At 44.6% G+C, this 20913-nt stretch overlaps 1 protein-coding gene across 1 annotated transcript in view; it reads left to right on the forward strand.

The window, feature by feature from the left end:
* Nucleotides 1–893: 893 nt before the first annotated feature.
* The window catches only part of tmtc2b (transmembrane O-mannosyltransferase targeting cadherins 2b), a 103538-nt gene continuing 83518 nt past the window's right edge, over nt 894–20913 (forward strand). Inside the window, exon 1 of the mRNA XM_073472648.1 lies at nt 894–1308. Within this exon, the coding sequence (XP_073328749.1) occupies nt 1226–1308 (83 nt within the window). The 5' untranslated portion in view covers nt 894–1225. The remainder of the gene's footprint in view (nt 1309–20913) is intronic.

The raw sequence follows: 20913 nt of genomic DNA on the forward strand, positions 1-20913 counted from the left end.
CATATTATGGACTACTGTTAGTGGTAGCAAGTGACCCTTAACCAACTGATCTCAGCATCATGTGCTGTGATTTATCCCCATCTCCGTTGGTGGCGCAGCGCGCATGCGCTTGAGAGCTCCCACACCACATGGATCGCGGCTGCGTCAATAACCCAGAGACAGCAGGAGCAGGAGCGGAAGTGAAGCAGGTTTATATCAAAATTAAAGCATAAATATATAGCTACATTACAAGGCACATTTTTTTTTAAAGGTAATTTACCTTTCAGAATCATGTTTTAAAAAGTGATATGTATCTTATATATTTATGCTGTATTATTTGTTGACCTGGGGAAAATTAATCCCCCTTGTGGACAATAAAGAACATGTGATCTAAGGTAATCTTAATTTATTGTAGAAGAAAATGTGACTATGATATGAATATTTTTTTTATTATATGCACTACATGTTAAATATCAAATCATGAAGCTGGGTGATTGATCGGCTATTTTAAATTGGGCATCGGTATAATGTATTAAGGTATAAATGGCAGCGGTAATAGGAAATTCACATGCATACATTGCAAATAATGTCGGTTAATAACACTTTTTTCCTTTTTTTTTCTGACCTAACGCGGTTGATAGATGATTTTAACGTCATAAAACCAGATGAAAATCTCATCTCACCATTTGTCGCCCACTAGAATGTGAGCTTTATCAACGTGACTTTATTCTGAAAGTCCTGCCGGAAGTATCGCATGCCATTGCGGCTGTCTTGACGTCGGTGTGGCTCACGTCGCTGATCCGGCAGCGGCCGCTGAGCATCAGAGCGCTGATCCTCCTCCTGTGTGTCGGGAGGGAAGGCGTGCTGTACGCTGCTGCCGCTGCTGCTGCTGCTGCTGCTGCTGCTGTCACACATCCACTGAACGCTGCTCGTCCTTTATTTCCTGTCCAACTCCCAGCAGGATAAAACAGCTCACACTCAACATGGGTTAGAGAGAGAGGAGAGAGGAGAGGAGAGGAGCGACCGATGGATTATCCACTTTGTGCACTTCAGCGAGGATGATGGGGGGGGAGACGGACTTGTTTTCGCGGAGACATCCTGACAAAGACGGGGACTGAGAGGGAGACCGGGACTCGCTGCTGCTTTCTCTCTGTCTCGCTTTGCATCTCTTTTGTTTTTGATTTTATTTCTTTATTATTATTTTTTTTTTCATCACTTCCCCCCCGCGTGTGTGCGAGACAGAGAAATGTTTGCAGAATTGCTGTGCGGCGCCGTGGCTCTGGTCCTGTATGTCAACACTCTGGGCGCCGATTTCTGCTACGATGACAGGTACTTGTTGGCTGAATGACTGAATGACACATCCAGCCCCGTGTTACTAACACCACTGTCTCCGCGGTGCCTCCACACTGCACGACAGCATAGCAGTACTGACGGGCTTTCATTCATTGTGATGCCATAACTGTGAATGAGCAGTGTGTCAGTGCACCAGCAGCACTGGCACTGGGGGCTTTTCATTAATAAAAACAGTCAGCCTGAGGGTGATTATCACTTCATCATTAGAGCTGATACTGTGATGCAATGCTCTTCTTGGTATTCTTCCTTATTAGGTGTGCCAGTAACTTAGAAATCACTACATACCTGTCTCCTGCAGACACTTGCTTTTGGAGAGTTCACAGGGATCATGATCATACACTGTTTCCACATATTCCTGTCATGTTCCTGCAGCAGCAGGTGGTCATTTTCTTACAGGATGAGCAGTGCAATCAGAAGTACATAGCCTCGGTGCAAAGTGTTGCAGCCTCCAGAGTCTGAACTTTCTCCAAGTCTCTGAGTTGTACTGAAGAAATAATTGATCTCTGGAGGAGAAATTATGTCTTCCTACTCCTCAGCACGGGTCCCAAACTGTTGCGAATGTGCAGCCTGCTGAAAGTCTTTCCTGTTATGAATCCGCTTCGAAATGAACAGCGAGTTGTTGCCCTCCGCTTGAAACCATCAGTCTGAGAGATGGAGCTCAGTGCCCGGGTTCAGCGGGGTAATGCATTACTCATAGCTGGCCTTTTGATATTTGATGGCTGAATGGCTGTCAGAGCCTCGGGCTCATTAATGCAGCACCCATGCCTTGATGTGGGTCAGAGGCATCGTTAGTTCTTCCTGCCATTATTTCATAACTAATAAAGGTTGATTAATAATGAGATATAAATATTAGGAGCGAGTGTTAATCTGCTGTATGTGCCAGCAGGTGTTGTGCACTGTGCAGGTTTGGAGAATACATGTAATATTTACAACATTAATGAGGTTATAATACAAACATTGTTTTCCATAACTGAGTAAACAAGCTGTTCTCAAGGGAAAATCAGGTCCCCAGAACACTGTTTGAAGCTCGAAAGGTGGCAGGGTCCGCCACATATCAACAAAGTGTTGTCCTTTAAGCTCAGTTTGTTCCAGAGGAGAGAAGAAAGAGAAATCAGTCAATGAAGCTCTTTCTCTTCTGATTAAAACTACGTAGTGCACCTTTAAAACCCACCCAGAGGGAGCATCTCGGTGTAGAAACAGCGCATTAACACTCTCCACATCAGCCGGTGCTGTATTTCCCTTTACATCTCCGCTCCCTGCTGTGTGTATAGAACACTTCCTGTGTAACACACTCCCTGAGGCCTCTTCTCGCTGAAAGTACGATGCTGTTCTTGCAGCGTGCCTGTGCGCTCTGCGTTGTGTTCAGGTGCAACTCCTTTGCGAGAACGATGGCGTTCAGCATCCATAAAGCTGTCAGGGAGCAGCCTCGCCCGCGCAGAGGTGAGAGGCTACCGCTTTGCAGAGTCGGCTGCTGCTGTGTGGCTGCCGGAGAGCCTCCAAAATCTTAATGCAAGACAGGAATCCAAACCATGATCACTCAGTGAGGAGATGTTAGCATAATGTTATTTATTACCACGCCAAGTTATTGCAGGCTTCTTAGGGAACAGATGAATGACACAGTTGTTCAGTGCCAGCCAGGGATATTTCTAGGTTTTTTTTTTGTTGTCTGACGTGCTCTGCCTCTGATGAGTTTTTCATCGCAGGCTAATCTGTCAGGCAGCATTATCTGTTTTTAACACCATGTGTTTTGGTTGGGGCTTGTAATTAGCAGCCGTCTCCTGTCCCCTCGGGCTCCACTGGGGGAGGGAGGGAGGGAGGGAGATAGAGAGGGAGAGAGGGTGCGACTCAGATGTATAATTTCCCAGCCGTGGACACACGGGCTGATCTAACTTGGTAATGCTGTGTAGGAAAAGAAGCTGATGTGTAAAGAAGCTGTCATCGTGGAAAATAGTGAACTTGTGCATGACGATAAATCAAACTGCGAGCCTGCCATTACCCCTGCAGCCTGTAGGAAGGATTTATTTCAGCTGCGAGTCTTGACAGTAATTTATGGATCATTCAGATTTTTTTCAGCAACTCAAAGGACATCAGTGCTGCACAATGTAAGGGCTCAGAAGTAAAGAAGTGTCGCTGATGTCTCCTTTAAATGAGAGCAAACTCTGTCGCTCTTCCGTTGAATGAGAGTGGATGACGATGAGGAGTTGCAGAAGAATTGAATGTGGATAGTTTGTCACAGAGCAGCATTGATTCCTCTCTGTGAGGAGACAGATTGTGCCTCCCGTTCGCTCCTGGCTGTGAAACTGATGCATTAGCTCGACTCAGCGTATAAAGTTAGGATGCAGAATTGTGGTGCGTGTTTGGGACGGCTTCAGGCTTCTTCAGCGCCGGCGTTGACGACACCTGAGGAGCTGCAATCGATTGGCTGCTTCTATATGGCAGTGGAATACATAATGATTGGCTGCTTTCCCTTTATTTGTTCTTCTCATGGTGAAGGGAGGGTTGCGTTTTTGAGTCACATACTATATTATTTGCTACTTTATACTTTATAAATTACTTTTACTTGTACTTTTGATATCTAAGTACATTTATTTCTGGAAAATTACTTTTAATACTCAAGTGCATCTGATATCAGATACTTTTACTCAAGTACTGTTCCTATGGGTGACTTTTTATTTTAGCCCCATCTACTCAATAATGACTTTTGTGTACTTTATACAACGCTGAAGGTGAGTCCAGTGGTTACACATTAACTTAAGCAAACTCTATGCGTTCCAAGGCCACCAGGAGGTCACAGTTAAAGTAAACACTAAACAGTTTACATGTTATCCGTCAGGCTTTGCAAAGCAGTTTTTGGACCCTGCAGCCAGCAACGGGCCCCTCCCTCGATTAGAAAAGACAGCCTGGACGAGTGGCCTGCTCCGCGGTGCCAAATCGCCCTCGGGGAGCTTTTCCTCTCCCTCCCGTGGACACACTCATCATGAGCACGTACACAGCTTTGACACCTGCGCTGGAAAACGGGGATCATACGTCATGCAGTTCATATCTCTGTAACCTCGCGGTTAGTGAAGGAATGGGAGAGCCCAGATAAATGTCAGAGGAGAAATACTGGCGCAATATGCTGTGAGGCTGCACACTCCAAACATGCGGTATCATAACAGCAAAACCTGGTTCAGGCATGAGTGCACATCAGCTTGATTCATGAATTACAAAAGCTTTTCAGCCACAGGTTAACCAAGGTGAAAATATCGGGTGAAGTCAGAAAGGCAGAGATTTTCTCCATTCAGTTGAAAACACTGAGCTCTTTTCATGGCATATTTCAGCCTGCACACACACACACACACACACACACACACACACTGGTATTATGGATTACCGTTCTCTGTCTGGAGCTTGACGGATGTGATGAACTGCACCCACCTCATTTCTCCGCCCTGGTGTGATGTCGTGAGGTTTGACTGTGTGAGGATGTGTGAAGGTTGCGGGTCACGCTGAAGGACGCAGCCTCCCTGGGCATGGCCGATGATTTATAACGCTCAGACAGTTGGTAAAGACGACCCGCTCTTGCTCTGCTCCGTGCCCCCTGAAAGCTTTATTAGAGAAGTCGGGATTGAACAGAACACTTCACGCTGATGCAGTTTGATGTGAGCTCCGGGTCGATGACGGCAAAGAAGCCACACTGCTTTTTGGGCGGTGACTCATGTTGTTGAGTGGTCGTACCAACCGGGTTACGGGGAAACAAACAACAGTTAACGTTTTAATTTTTACTGTTTGGTGTATTTTTATGTCTTAGGCAGAAGAGTAGACTTGAATATTCGATAAAATCAGTTTTTGCACAGCTGTACTGAAGGCTCTGTGTGGTCTGGCCTGTGCTGACCTACCTGGCCTGACGTGGACTCTGTGGACTCCATCTGTGGCCGTGGCTGCCTCTTCCTTGGCACCATCTCTCAGTGCAATGATCTGGAACCCTCCTCTTCATGGCCTTCGCCGTAGGATGGGCTGGTTGCGGTTATGTTGAGGGCGGCAACCCAGCAGTTTGAGTATCTCCGCTTTCCTCCCCAGTAAGGCTTTCTCCATCTGCGCCCTGTAATTACCGTCCTGTCTGCAGAGAGGGACTCACGACATGGTTTGGTAGACGTAGCTGCTCCACTGTCTCTCTCCTCTCTTCTCTCTCTTTCGCTGTCTGCCTTCTCTTCCACAACCCCCCAAAGCCTTTCAGGCCTCCAGCTCCCATCATCCAACGACTGCCTCCAGATGGTCCCGTTTGGTAGGCAGTTTAGGGTTTTTCTCCCTTCTGCAGTTTGAAGGGGAAGGTTTGAAGTGGATTCAAATGGAGGATGTTGTGTTTGCTCGGAGCTGCCAGGATGGAGACATCAAAGTTCCCAACGACACAGACAGTGCGTAATAGAGTCAGTGAGGATGGCCTCATTACAAAAGCACATGTCACATATTCTAGTCATTTTAAAGCAGCTATAATCAATAATTTTAAAATAGCAGTGGATGAGTTATAATAATTATAGCTCTAAAAAAGCCACTGTACACTACTTTTCCATCAACAAACAGCAGATAAACAACTTAGCAACAAGCTACTGAACATGGAGTCAGTTGTATTAGCTGACTCTGTCTGGATCTGGGAGCTCAGGGCACCAGGGGAGTGTTAGTGTTATTTGCTATCAGAAGTGGCGAGGGGCTAGCCGTTTAGCATGCTACTTTTTAATAGATATCTCTGCAACACAATACATACACGTCTTTGACATAACATCAAATGTTATTTCTTCACATTCTGTTGAAAAGTTTTCTTTTTTTTAATGTTTTAAAGTAAAATTCTTACATATTCCACCTTTTAAAGACACACATGTTCCTTCAAGAGTTGGTGGAGAACAAAAACGGAGCTAAAAGAAGAGTAAATATTGGACTTACCTTTGCTAGGTGGCCAAAAAAATAGGACTCCAAATGTATGCTCACGTTGTTACATATATGCTAAATGTGCAACAAGCTAACTGTTGCTAACAAGTTAGCTGTAGCACTTAGTAACAGCTTGTGAACACTGGACCCAAGTGGCAAATAAAATCAGGTATTGCAGGTTTAAATAAATGTCAAATAGAAACACAAACTGATGGTACAGATGACTGATGATCAGTGTGATAGTGGCTAACTTCAATGTGCAATGTATCTTTTGCTTAGAAGGTGAAGCTTTGATGTTCCTGCATTTCCTTCCTCAAACCACCAGAGAGTACAGTCTGTTGGCAGGAGAGCAGGAAGATATGTGGGAGGCATCCTACCCAATCCTATTGGCCCCACACTTTCTCGGATAGATTGTCTCAAACGAGGGGAAGACGGTGTTTGGGATTTCTGAGCAACGTTTACAGATCGTTCGCAATTACTCTGCGCCAACTTAAGATTGTTCGCATTCCTGGCACAGAAGCGTGTAAACAAACTTGGATGTGAAAAGTTCTCGGCAATTTTCACTCCAATTACTCTCCCATTTTACAACACAGAAACAATAACTAATCTCCCGACATTGAGTTATTTTACAGAATTGGATAAATCCCTAATTAGTAAATGCCTCCACTGTTACCAGCTTTACTTGAGCTCCACCAGCCTGGAAACATCAGCTCAGTGTCTAACCACAGATAGATTGAATCTCCATTTTCCTAACCTCTCATTTTCCAACAGATAGCCGACGAGGGTAGAAATTAGTTTCACCCTTGCCACAATTGCAAGATAAGCTAGCCTGGCAGAATTCATTTGTGTCTAAAAATATCATTAATGAGGGGGTTTGATATGTTTGTGAGTTGCTTCCCTTACCCACAAAACCCTACAGAATTACTTGAAGCGTCAGAGTCTTGGATAGAGTGAGTTCATATTTAGGTCAATAGGAAACAGCTGACTAGATATGATGCTCCTTCTTCTCCCTCACTGTCAACAGGCCCAGAATGAGACTTCATTATACTGTATCTTGGTTATTGAATTTCACCTTTTTAAAAATGTTGGCCTTTGTGCTGCACTCCCTGCGGTGAGAGCAGAGAGGAAAAATCTGAAATACCTGCATATCTGGAAAATGTGCAATGGCAATTTGAGAAAGTGTTTCACTGGTGTGCTTCCTAACATGTAAAACGTGTGGAAACGCACACATCGCGGCAGAACAGTGCATTCCTGTTGCCTAACCGTGAACTTCCTTTACCTTTCCATTCTGGGTCACCAGGTTTCTCAGTGACTGTCAAAACAGTTAAATTAGCCCCCTTAGACTCCTGTGTGGCCCAGAGTGGAAAGGCAGCTTCCACTGTGATCTGTGTGTTGGTGGGTGTGACGCCGGCTGGCTTTCGGCAAACTTTCTCCTTCCAGTAGCTCTGTCACTGCTCTGGCAATTGAAAGGTTCGAAACGATTTTCTTCTCCAGAGGAAACAGAGGAAATGTAACAATTATTTTTGGTTTTGGATGCTTGCAATATTTTGCACTTTCAGCTAGGCAAGCATGTCGGCTGATGAATAATTGCAGTATAGACATGCCAAACATCTAAATTAACAATAAAACCCACAACAACAACTTTATTAGCCACACTAGCAGCATTGCTCCGTGACAGATGGCAATTTGGGGCCGGTCAGTCCATCACTTTGGTTATTGGGTCCCCTCACTTGGACTGCCATTAGATGGATTAGATAGTTTTAGCTGGCTTCGTGTCCGTTTTGCAGTTAGCGATCCCCTCCCTCCTCTGCACATCACCACGCTTGCACTACTCCTTTCTTGTTTTCGAGGCAGCCTCTTTGCCGCTTTCTTTTCTCGTTTGTCATTGCTTGGCCTGTTGGGTAACATAAGCCGTCCCCTGGAGTGCTGGAATTGGCAGCTTACCCTGTTGTGTCAATAAGAGATCCTCGTTGAATATATGTTGTTATGTAATGTGTTTACCTAAAATATCAGGTGGGTTAAAAGCCAGACAACAAGATAACTATTCACAGACCTTGCATTTATTATAAAGAAGATGCAGTTTTGCTGCAACTGATTAGTGTGTGAAAACAGGAGGCTGTAGAGCAGAGCAAGTGATTCACTCATTCACAGTAAACCTGAATGACATTTTACACAGGAAACACACTCCTTCAACGCCACCAGATACCCATAACCTCTGTGTCCAGATGACGTCTAGACTCTTAGAGAAACTCGATACACACACGAGTCTTAAATACCTGTGATAGCTTGATCACAGTGTGGAGCTGAAGGCACCTTCCTTTGATTGCTGGAGCAAACTGCAATCTGCTGTAACTGAATATGTCTGGCAGGGTGAAGAGAATCACTGAATCACTCCTGTGATTGCCCGCTTCAACTGATTGTCGTTTGTGATACACTGCAGCACTAGGTCACCGGTCTTGCTGTGGGATCGAAAGCTGCTCATGAGCGGTCCCCGTGCCCATTGTTTCTTGAAAGCCCTCGTTGTGCTCAAGCCCGGCCAGAGCAGGCTGCTTCAAAGCTGCATTAATCAGGCTCTAATGCTTTTAAATCACCCAACTGGTATGCAGTGGGATGAGAAATGGACCATATGTAGATGCCTGGTGGTAGATTGAGACATTAGAGATTGTCCTCGCTGCGCCGCACAAGGCGTTAACCTTAGTCCTCTTTGAATACTCTCAGTGCTCCTTGCCTGGCTATTTAATTAAAAGCCAACAGATAATCTCTCTTAATACATCATGCGGTTATAGCAGCACACACACATACAGTATACTTAGACAGACAGACAGACAGACACACACACACACACACACACACACACACACACACACACACAGCAATATTAATCGCCTTAAATGGGAATGGTGTGTAAAACCTTACTGAATCATCCAATAAGCAAATCCATCACATGGTCAGTGTTGCGTGGCAGACGTTCAACACAGCTACTCAATAAAGTGGGAAAGGCATTAAAGCTGCCAAGGAATACACTGAGTCAAAGTGATGGATCAAATGTGCTGTTTGACCAACAGAAACAGATTAGTCATGATGCATCTGGCGTGGCGGCTCCTGAAAATAACGTTTGAACGCGAGCAGAGATCAGTAAATGCTGGCTATAGGTTATGCTCCCATCATTAAACATGAGTCCCAAATGATTTGACTCTGCCGGGGCTAAGTTGTTAATGGGTCTAGACAAGGGTTTGGATTTCGAGGGCTAATGCTGGCTGATGGCTCTTAAGCCGTGGCCACTCTCAGGCTCTTGGCCCTCTTCATATTAATGGGATTAACAGGACTGTGGATGAGAGGGGGCACGACGTGTAAGCAGAGAACCCCAAGCTATTAGAAACAAAAACTCCCCTGTCCCCCATACCCAACAGGGATGCTATAGTCTGTCCTTTTCAGTAAGGAAGAGGAGAAGGCTACCCCTCTTCACTGGGCCTCTCCATCTCGGTGGCCTTATTCTCCAACGAGGACCACTGGCGCGTTTCGATAAGGTTATGACACAAGTTGGCCGGTCCGGGGGCAATGCCTTTGTCCATTCTAAGACGAAAGGGCTGTGTGGTCCCTCTGTTCTCCCTGGACCCAGTGAAGGAGGCCATTTGTCCCCTAAACAGAGGGGAATTAAGCCCTGGTTGTGTTGGCCTGTTGTTTATGGAGGACAAAGAAGCAAGACCTCAGCGTTCAGCGTTTGAACAAAGCAGAAAACTGCTGCAGCTCTGCGGACCAAACCTGTCAGAACCAATTGGGTGAACTCATTACGGTCGTACGTGCTCTGGTTAGCGTTTTCAAGAGGCGAGATGGAGCAAGGAGGGCAGAGGATTCATAGCTAGTGAGCTAACAGAAGCTGCTTTGTGTTAGGAATATGCCCGTTCAACCTGTGGCATGGATGTTTCGCTGGAAAGATGGTTCGTCCGTCAGTGCTCTTGTGGGAATGAGGTCTGACAAGTTTTAGAACTGGTTGCCAGGCTGGAAACCGTCCATCAGCTATTGATTGCCAAAGCTGACAGAATGGTTGCCATGTTTCAGTCATTTATGATTTGAGCAATTATATTCTGGTGTAATTATAAACCATATTGTAGGAATGAAACAGTGACATCAAGACTGGTTGGGGCTGTGTAAAATATGCTCAATCTCTCACTGTGGAAGGTTTGCTGTGTTTGAGAATGAGGTAAACAATTGTGAAGCTTTCAAGAATGACCTGACTTGCTGCATTCCTGTCCTGACTTGTGTTGCACAGTATGTGGTTACTCCTGTAGCAACACTATACTAGTTTCTGATTCTCTTTCATTTTCATTTTGCAGTTAATTGTACTGAATTGTGGGTTAATGTTCATATCACATTGATCAAATCGGTGCACCAGCGGCACCGACATTCACTTATTCTCCAGTGAAGACTACGTACAAAGGAAGACAGTGTCCCAAAACGACCTGTAGTACTTACGACGGAGGCAAAGGAGGAAGTTGTTGTTATGAAGCAAAGTCTGCATACGGAGGAGGTCACGGTGGATCGTTTGGGTCAACAAGACATCAGACTTGAACATTTTCTTTTCGCATAACTCAGATCCCTCCCTAACCCTAAACATATGTTTATCACTGTAACCATGACGACGTAGCTCCCCTAACCTTTACGATGTAGTCATTTAAATCCAAACCATGATATTTCCCACAACCTAACCAAGTCATTTTTGTGCCCAAGCCTAACCAAACCCTAACCATAGCATTGTCACATCATAAAATGTATTTATTTTTCCACAGTGGTTTGTAACGGATTTGAGAGGCACAGACAAATGCTCTTCCTGCTGATAGGGTTGTAAAATTAGAAGACGCTTCCATGTGTCGTACCAGACGGCAGATTCAAATGATGTTTTATGTCAGTTACATCTGGAGCACTTGTTGGGACCAAAACACGGTAGCAGTGGCAGATAAACCAAATGAAATGGTTTATCCCAGGGGAATAAATCTAGCACTGTCCAGAGACCCATCAGTGAAGACGAGTGATTGTGATGTGTTTTATTAAACACGTTTAATAAAATGTTTTATTAATTCGACATTAATCCTCAGTCTTGTCAAGCTCAGGTTCAGTTCTTGAAGGACACATGTGTTGGGATTTCTCTGACTTGTGTTACTATTGTGGTTAAAGTGGTTTTCAAATATGATTACAGTATCTGGTGTTTCCTAAGTGTGGTGAGTGAGTCACGTTGAGAGCAGAAGGGCCTGCGGTCTGGCCAGTTTAGCCACTGTGGGTAACCTGCAGCTCCCCTTGGGCTTGTAACACTGGGACACAACTAAACATGTGCCCTCTGTGGCCTTTAATCTGACGCTGTGTGTTCTCTCAAGTCATTTGAGGTATCTGTACAGATGGAGCACACTGTACACCTCGGACGAGAGGAAGGAAATAGTGAGGGACCGTTCGAGTATTGTTACACACCCTTCTTTACTTGTGGACCTGTGAACAAGCTGACAGAGCAAATTGAGGACTGAATTCTGGTCCCCCACTGCCGGAGTCGCCTCCTCCCACTCTCTTCCCTCACTTCCTACCTCTGTCAGACCACAGCAGCGGAGGAAGCACATCTTTTCACAAGCTGCCTCTAATTGATACCGTTGAGCCCTGGGAACCCAGTGCGTGGTTTCAGTACTCTGCAAAATGCGTGCAAAGCACAACAGCCTGCAGTATGCCACCCTCTGGGACACCACAGGTTATTTACAACCCGACGACCGGTCTGGCCCGGGCTCCTCGTATACTTTCATTTAAGTAAGTTTAGAAAAAAACATACCCACCGCACTTGGATGTGACCCTTGCCAAGCCTTTCATCAAATAGCTACAGTGAGAGAGGGCAAGAGTTGAATCCAATCCAGGGCTGTAATCTCAGCCTTAGGGGGCTTTTCACTAAATGCCCGTGTGGGTTATGAAGGAATGAAACCAGATATATACAGTATGTAGGTTAAGTTCCTACTGTCGGTGCTGGCTTTCTGCTACTGTTTCCTCACCAGCTACACCTGTAAAATACACACAGTTGTTAAATAAATGATTTCATTTTCAATTAGTCGTGTCGAGAAAGGTGTTGGACCGTTTGTTTTTAGTGTTTGCATACGTGTATGTCGCATTACCAGATCCAATCAAATGTGGTGTAAATTGACAAGTTCTAATGTAGCTTGTCACGGCTCGGTGAGGCAGACGAGTCTGACATGACTCCAGATGTGGAACAGCTTGTGTTGTATTGTATTTCACAGACAGAGCCAACTCTCTCATACACTCTCTCGTGCTCATTCCTGCTCGCTCTCTGTCATCATGAATAAAATCACGCCGGTGACAGATTGATGGAATCATGATGGTTTGCGGGGTTTGACTTCAGTGGTTTATTTTGGCTGAGCGCTGACCCTCAGTATCTGCGGCCGCGGTGTTCCTCCTCATCCTTGACCTCTGGCATGTGTGACTTTACCCCCTGGCTATTTTGCCAAGTGAGGTCTTCCTCTTCGGCGGGAGGTGGATGCACACAATTGGCCTGAGTTTATTTTTGATCCGAGGAGGAAGTTTGGGTTGGGAGAAAGTGTGCACAAGTGTTTTTCCTTTAGCAGCCCCTGGAGTTCGAGGATCTGGGGAGAAGCGCTGTCAGCCGCTCTGACAGAATAATGAGACTTCTTCAATGCGCTCTCAAGAAAAATATTTTTTTCAACTGAGAGAAATTGACGGAGCATTATGGCATTAGATGGAAGGTCTGATCCCTGATTGTTTAAGTGTGACAGTGAAGGCCTGGAGCACATGTTGTCCTGGCTGTGAACTCCAGCTGCTAAGGGTCTTACAACGTTTACCTGATGAGATGTTAAGAGGGCCCGAAACCACACCGGATCCCCCAAGTGGCTCCTCCGAACGTGTCCAACCTGTACAGTAGACATATTTCTCTCCAACACATGGTAGAAACATCAGCGGCTGTTTTAATCAGGAAGCAGTTTGAGGGAAACTCATCCACGGCCCTGCTGGCTTGTAAGCTTTGTTTTCATATGTGTGAGTGACTGCTGAGGTCCTGATGAAGACCCTAACCTTCAGACACATGAGGCGCACTGCCTTTCAAACAAGCTGTCACTCAGAAACCTCAAACCTTAGCAAGTCTTTGAGACTTAAACTCAGGCTTATTGCTTTTTTTTTTTTTTAATAGAAACAAGCACCATCATCTCAGAAAAAGACTAATTACGCTGAGCAGACTGACACTTATATCAGGAAACTTGGTGAGGCAAGTCGATTTCTGTCTGTGAAGAAGTGAAATTATCTGTCCCTGCTGGCAGATTTCCTTCACTTGTGTAAAGAAAAATGCATTTTCAGCACTAAACATTAGATGAAATGACTTGTGCGCTGCTCTCACCCGCCTCTGCTGTTCATTTCGTACTAGCGAAACATTTGCTAATGCAGCGCGCCCATCACTCCACTTGATTGATGGAGCTGATGACTCTCCCACATGACAGCTGAAATAAAGCAGGCAGGCCTCCGGGGTACCTGCCGTGCCGGCTCCCTCGGGACCTTGTTGCCGGGAGACAATAGACCTTGATTGGCGTCTATGATTATGTCACCTCCCCAAAACCGCACGTCCTGCAGCTCGCATTCTCATTCTCATCAGGGGCTATGGCATCAACCACTGGCAGCTCATTGAGAGGTTATTGATTTTTAGCGATGGAATAATCCACCATAGTTTCCCAGTGAGCACACAGATGGCTGGCCCTTATTAGGTGAATGAGGATTTCATCTATTTCTTTCTGCAGCTGTCCCATTCATTCATTTAATGAAGTGTAAATCCATAATGAAAAATGAATGGCTTATACCGTGCACCTATTTCCTGCAGCGTCACAGCATCGCCCATTTGTAGGTAAAGCATATTCTCTGTGGGAGAGGGTAGCGTCCGAAAAAGAGGTTACGTTTATTATGGAGATGTGCTCGCATGTGGAAGTAAAACATCACGAAATCTGTTGCATGTGGCCAACAAGTACAGTTCAGACGTGAGCTGATGATCCATCTGACGCTCTACTGCTGGAGACGTTCGGCTGTAAATCATCCGGATGAATGATTTATACAGGTTGTCACAATGAACAGATGAGTTGGCAGGACACACGCTGGCATGTTTTCCTGCACAATGAGCTTCTAATTTGCGGTAACGACTCGACATCAGCAAATTAGGGCTCTTTGGAAAGCAGAAAATGAGATTTTGGTGGACGACTCAAAGAGCTGTTTCCTCTCTGGACTGCGTACAAAACGACAAAGATTGATAATGTTGTTAATTTTTTGCAGAGGGTTTTAGAAATTAAGGGTGCACTACGTAAGAATTTTAGTCAAAAAACAAACAAAACAAACAGTTTTGCCATTATGACACATCTGAAGTTAGCATGCTAACCAGCTAGCCCCGGCCCATCTCATTCCAAAGCTCTTATGCTAAAGACTAACACCCTCCTGGTGCACCGAGCTAGTCAGTCCAGACTGCTAGCTGCATGGCTAACTGAGCTAACTAGCTAACAATAGCTACAGTAGGCAGCAGTTAGTTATTGCTGCCCCATGTTTGTTTTGAGTATGAATTCATTAAGATGCCAATTCTGACATACTGCACCTTTAAAGCTTTAAAAATCAGAATCAGTGTTGATGGGAACGTTTCACGCACAGAAAGGTAAAAAATGCAATTCCATTCAAAGGAAATGTGCAAGAGAAAAGTGGTGCTATGCATCTTGGAGAAAGCTCCTTGACATGAGGCATTAGTCAGTAAACTGATCCTTTACTTCTGGTGCCAGTACCCCTCGACTTATTTAAAGACACTTCACAGTTGCCTCCATGGCTAGTTTATTAATCTTTATTGTATTTATTTATTTAGCACACAAAATTATCCCTCGCTCTCAGTTTGGCTGTGATTATGCATTCTGTTTCTTCCAGTGTAATTGGCTGTTGTTTTCATGGGTAGTTTGTGTTTTCACACTAAATTGCAAACTTGGCTTTCACTCCGCGCAATCATGATTTCCCATCTGAGAGCCGTGATTAGGCCGTGCTTGTTCTCAGCAACCTGCTTAACGCGAGGAGGCCTCCTGTTGCAGTAACCCAAAAATCAATGTTTTAAATAGAAATAAGAATATTTTTGGTAGAAATTTGAAATGATGTGCTGCAAAGTGCTTCCTCAATATGTTACTTGGATTTTTGTCCTGACATTCATGCTGCGTGTTGCCAAGGCCTAATAGTTTTACAATACACCGCCTGTGTGAGGATATGGTTGGAGAGGAGTCATTCGGAGCCGTGCCATAATCACATAATCATCATTACGGATGATCTCATGGCATTTATTAAGAAGACCTCTGGTTTTCTTCAAGAGAGCAGCTCTGCTGTCTCACATCATGTCTGTCATGTGATTGATGGAGAAAATAGCTGTATGAAATATGGCTTATTTATTCTTGGAAGCCATCAGTGGTCGTTTTTTTCCCGCAGTATTGCATTTCCAGTTCATAACCTAACCAGTTCATCTCTGTTCAAATATCTTTAATTATTGGGAGCAGGGGGATCCTTGGCCTGAGAGTGAAGAAAGAGTAGTGAGGAAGAGAAGCCCACAGGTCCATTGACTGCTTTAAGTTGCCTGGTTTTACACGTGCAGCATAGTTACTGTGTTGTCCAAAATGATCAAAAAACAGATTTTTGTATGTGTTTCCTTCATCTGAACCGCTACTGATAATAATGATAATAATAACAGTACCGGCTAAGTTACTTCTTCTCGTCTCGTCAAAAATATTTTGTTTTGTTGGCTGGCAAATGTCCTCACATCTCATTAAAGTCTTCTTAATCTAAAACCATTTAACAGATGCTTTTCTCACATAAACAAATTATCCTCAAATTAGATTTGGGATGCATTAATTAATAAAACAGAGGATTCCCTCAAAAGCTTAAATTATTTGCAGATTTGTCCGACTTAGGAGGCTTTCTGTGTAACTGTCAGCGGACTCCCAGGGGTGAGTCAGCTGCTGCAGCAGTAGACGCCTGCAGTCTAAACCAGATTAAGAGTTTAAAACTTTTAGTCGCCGGCCGAGAGGCAGTTAAACATCTCCTAATTTAGACCCATACCTTTCTTGCAGGGGGATTTCTGCATGAAAAGGACTGGAATTCTAAACTTTGTCCAATTTCTTACAAAGTAAAATATAATAATCGCCGGTTGATTCTTGACTACACTGAGAGATGATAAAAAGATAAAAGGGAGAGGGTTGAAAGAAAGGTGCATTTGATCTTGATCAGAAAGAGAAAAAAAAGACGGAGATCAAAGTGTATCAACACTGGTCAAACATCTTGATCATATTTAAAAAATTGATCAAAGAATGAACATTTCTTACTGGCCGCAGCTGCAGATAAAACCCAGTTTCTCCTCTACGAGTGTATGCACAGTGATTCCACCTGAACACAGCTACACACTCTGACAGCTCAAACCTTTGAGCGGAGGTCTCTCGCGTATTCAAAAACATCCGTACGGTGGAGCTGATGTCTACCTGGAACTTCAGCTCTGAACATGTTCACAGGTCTGTGTATGATGTAGTGTGGGTGACTTGTTGAGGATGCAGAACAATGATAGGCAGCTTCTCTCTACACGGATACATCATGATGGTGCATCGTGTATCATAATGAATCCAGAGTTGTCAGTCTCAGCACGCTTACTGTAGTAAACACGATCCGTCAGATCGCTGGTTTCAGTCTGGCTATGAATGTAACATGTGGTGCAGCTGAGAGCCTTCACCTTGTCGATCCCACAAAGCGGCCATGATGCAAGTCTAGCTGTGTGTGGTGCAACCTTTGGCTGATCTATGACTCTCTTTCTTCCTGCCAGCTTCCTTCAGTAGCCAGCATTAAGTCTTACTGGAACACTCGGCTTAGCTTATCACGACGTGACTTCATCAACCTGAGCTGCTTTCCTCATTTTCCACTTTTATTTTTTCACGCGATACGTATTGGACTCTATTCTAATGCCCTCATTAGCAAATACTTAGGAGGTCAAGCAGACTTTATTAGCAGGAACACACAGTGTGTTGTTGGATGAAAGCACAGAAATATGAAATCAATCCTGAGGCCTTATGGTGTTAACTGCAAATGATGCAGGTTAATGAGGCAGTCCAACAATGGAAAGAACATCATGTACAAACTCAATACTTTTGCAAACATCCTGGCATGTCTCCAGCATCATTCAGCCAAATGCAGGAAGTAAACACTATTTTCCTCTATATGCTTACAGGGCCTGGCAGCACACACTTGCTTGCCTTATTCTCAGCTGCTTCGGTTTGGGTTATTAGCTCAGTTAGTGATGTGTTTATGGCTGTTGGGACTGTGTTTATTTGAGCAGGATTTAAGGCTGTTTGTTTGGGACCAGCTTCTGCAGGATACAGTAGGCCCACTTAGATAATTGTGAGATTTATGAGGAGGATAAAACACCAGCTCAGTGTTGTTTAGAGTTTTGGTACAGCTAAATCACTCTGTCTTACAGATAACCATGGCATGGTTTTGCCTGGCTCAGATTGAACAGAAAATACCTGTTAAATTTCCCTGAATGCTCTCTGATTGGAAGCAACTGCAAGTATGAGTGATGTTGAGTAGCCAAGGTGATTATCCTGCTGCTTTAGCTGTAAATAGACTGAAACAGATGTGCCGGGGTTACTCTTCTTTTCTGTGGCCTTCGCCCATGTGTTATTCCTGAAGACGTGAAAATAAAAAAGAATCACAAATATCCTCTTATTGAAAAAGACACTCAGTTATTTCCTTAAACAGCTGGGCACTGGAGGGCTTAGTAAACATTTTGTTAAAGAGGAGTAAATAGTGCACTTGTGGAGGACTACTTTAAGCGGGGCATGAATACGCATATATACACATTTCTGGTGCTCTAGTCTGTGAGTTTAAACACAAGCAGGATGATGTGGGATTGAAAATAAACTAAAGTGCCGTGCCTACGCTCACTGTAATGATGGAACACATCACTCAGTGCAACAGTGTGGCTCATTGATGTGGTTTTGGACAACAGCGGCGTTCTGTGGCACAGAGAAATAAGATATATCTGGCTCTGGCCACACTTGTTCCACTAAGGGATAATATGGTCACATTTCCTTTGAAGACCGCTGCTGGCTTCATATCAAGTCAAAGCTGTTTTTTAGTGTTAGTACGACAGAGATAATAATCCCAAATAGCGTTTTTATGATTATCTGAATTGGTGGTGTGTTTTTTTGTCCAGTTGCCAGTAAAATAGATATGTGAATCTGCAAAGTAATTAGGAGCCATTTTTGCAACATTTCCCTTTAAAATGTAGTGGAGTGGCAGTAAAAAGTAGCAGAATGTGGACATCCTCAAATAAAGACACCAAGCTTTTCATTTTTACCACAAATTTTAGATTTTTATTTGTCAATTGGTGTCTTTTATTACTAATAATTCTGCCCGATCTCATGCCGAAGCGCGTAATAGACCTGCCGATCCACTAGAGGTCAGCGTGTGAGGGTGACGGTTTGGCTCGCCTAGGTACGAAAGTGCATGCGAGTATGATGGTGCAGTACCAGCAGGGGGCGATAATCACAAGAACAACGGACAAACGCAATTCAAAAAGCCAGAGAGTCGAGATCGGGAGCAGATCGGGGGTTTTGGATGGTTCATTTAAAGGACTGTTACCCTGGCGATAAAGGTTTGACACCCACGTGAAGCAAGCAGCTGGTGGTGACTGTTTTCAGGAAGCAGTTGTTTTAAGCGAACCCATGATCTTTGATCCTTTTTAACCTAAGAAGTTTTGGTGCTTTTGTTTTGAAAATGGAACCGGAGCATGTGTGTTATTGGTAACTTGACCACATAAAAGTGTTGTCTTCACAGATAAGTGAGGCTAAACGCTACAGTGACACAGTGGACAGGCTGGTCTAGTTGAGCCTCGTGGCTTTGAACGAGTCGAACACAAAGCTGCACTGGCAGACGGAAACATTGTGGTTTCCCCCAGAATCGAGGGCTGGTGGCGGCCTCCATTAGAGCTAACCAGCAAGAGGCTGGTAATTGATTTGTTAAAGCCCCCCTACTGGCTCGGTGAAATGAGATGACAAGTACAGTCCGGAGGCGTAGTTGAGTGGAGGGAGGGATGACGGGGGGGAAAAAAAGGTGGTCCATGACCCACAGAGGAGATCAATACTACATGATGAGGGTGTGGAAATGGTGCCGCAGCTCTTTGTTCTCAGCCGGGCCTCAGCTATAAACCAAAGCATTTTGCCACAGTCCACTTGTGATGTTATTAGAAAAGAAACGTATCTCAGTGACACAGGCCGTTTGTTTTTACTGGCCATATGTTTGACCATGTGGTTTTCCATGCTACAGGCGGAGAATCATTCTTTTTAACTGCCCATCATTTTGAGTGATATCAAGGACATAAAGTGCAAACAGAGGCTTTTCATATACGATGTAATGGAGTCCCACTACAAAGGAATGGAGACGCCACACACTTGTGCTGTATTGTGTGCAGTTCAAATGCCACATTAGAAGTCGTTAGAAAGATTAATAACCGCACTTCTGCTCTATTGGAAGTAGATGATCTCACATCTCTGGGATGTAGGTTAGATTGCAGTGGACTACACCTGATGTGTGGGGAAAAATGGCGTCCATTAATTTCACCAAGCGCTGGTATTTGCTTGAGGCAAGGTCTAAATAATTTGTTGGTATAACATGAATAATACAAGCAAAGGACACCAGTGCAGAGATGGCACGAGCCTTTCCTGCGGTCTGTCTCCCACTTTAAAGGAGAGACGGACCGTCGTGCTTTGTTCATCTCTTTGCATGTACAGTATAGGATCCGGCTGTACGGTGCAGTATTTGGCAGCAACACTTTCCAACTCAGCTTTTCTAAGCCAAAAAAGGGGATAGGTCAATTGCAAGTACACTTTTCAAGTCATAAAAATCCATAGACATGTATTTTTCTTTGGGGTTTAGAGAGAATTCCTCGCCCTCAGGAAAGGCAGCTGAAGGGGTTGGAGGGAATAATAGCTCACTTTGCACCTCATAAAAACCTTAGCACACCTCGAGTGCTGCTGCTGGAGGCCTCTCACTGAAGGTCCCTCACCTGCGGCCCTCAAAGCAGTCCCTGAGGATAATAGAAGTGATGGGGAGGGCAGTAGAGAGGATGATGTTTGCCTTCACACCACTGATGTGTATGTTTTAGCCCTCCTCGCTCAGATTCGGCGTGATACAGGAGTGACAGAACATCGAGAATGTCTTTCTTTTTTTCTCTTTTTTTGAGTGATGGCTGAGCAGCCTTTTCCTGCTGGCTCCTCTGGACGGCCGCAGCTGCCAGTCGACACTCCGGAGCGCTAAAGTGTGTATTTCTTTGCCACGAGTGCAGGAGTCTGGCCTGAGACCTCGGCTACTGAGCTGGACTAAATGTGTGCGCTGTGTGGCGTTTTAACCCAGTTTGCGTGACTTATATTTTTAATATCTGCTAAGTAAATAATCCAGGAATGTGCTGTGTTGCACATGGCAGAGAGCGGGGGGTCTCCGTTGCATCTGCTGCAAGTGATTACATAATTCTGTACACTGACTGCTACTTTTTGGCAGTGATACTGAACTTAAGTGGATGAATTACGAGTGGATAAACCGGCAGATGAGCCCTCTGATTCATCCTCACTAACAAAAACTAGGAAATTA

Source organism: Pagrus major, chromosome 8, assembly GCF_040436345.1.
Source record: "Pagrus major chromosome 8, Pma_NU_1.0".
NCBI lineage: Eukaryota > Metazoa > Chordata > Actinopteri > Spariformes > Sparidae > Pagrus > Pagrus major.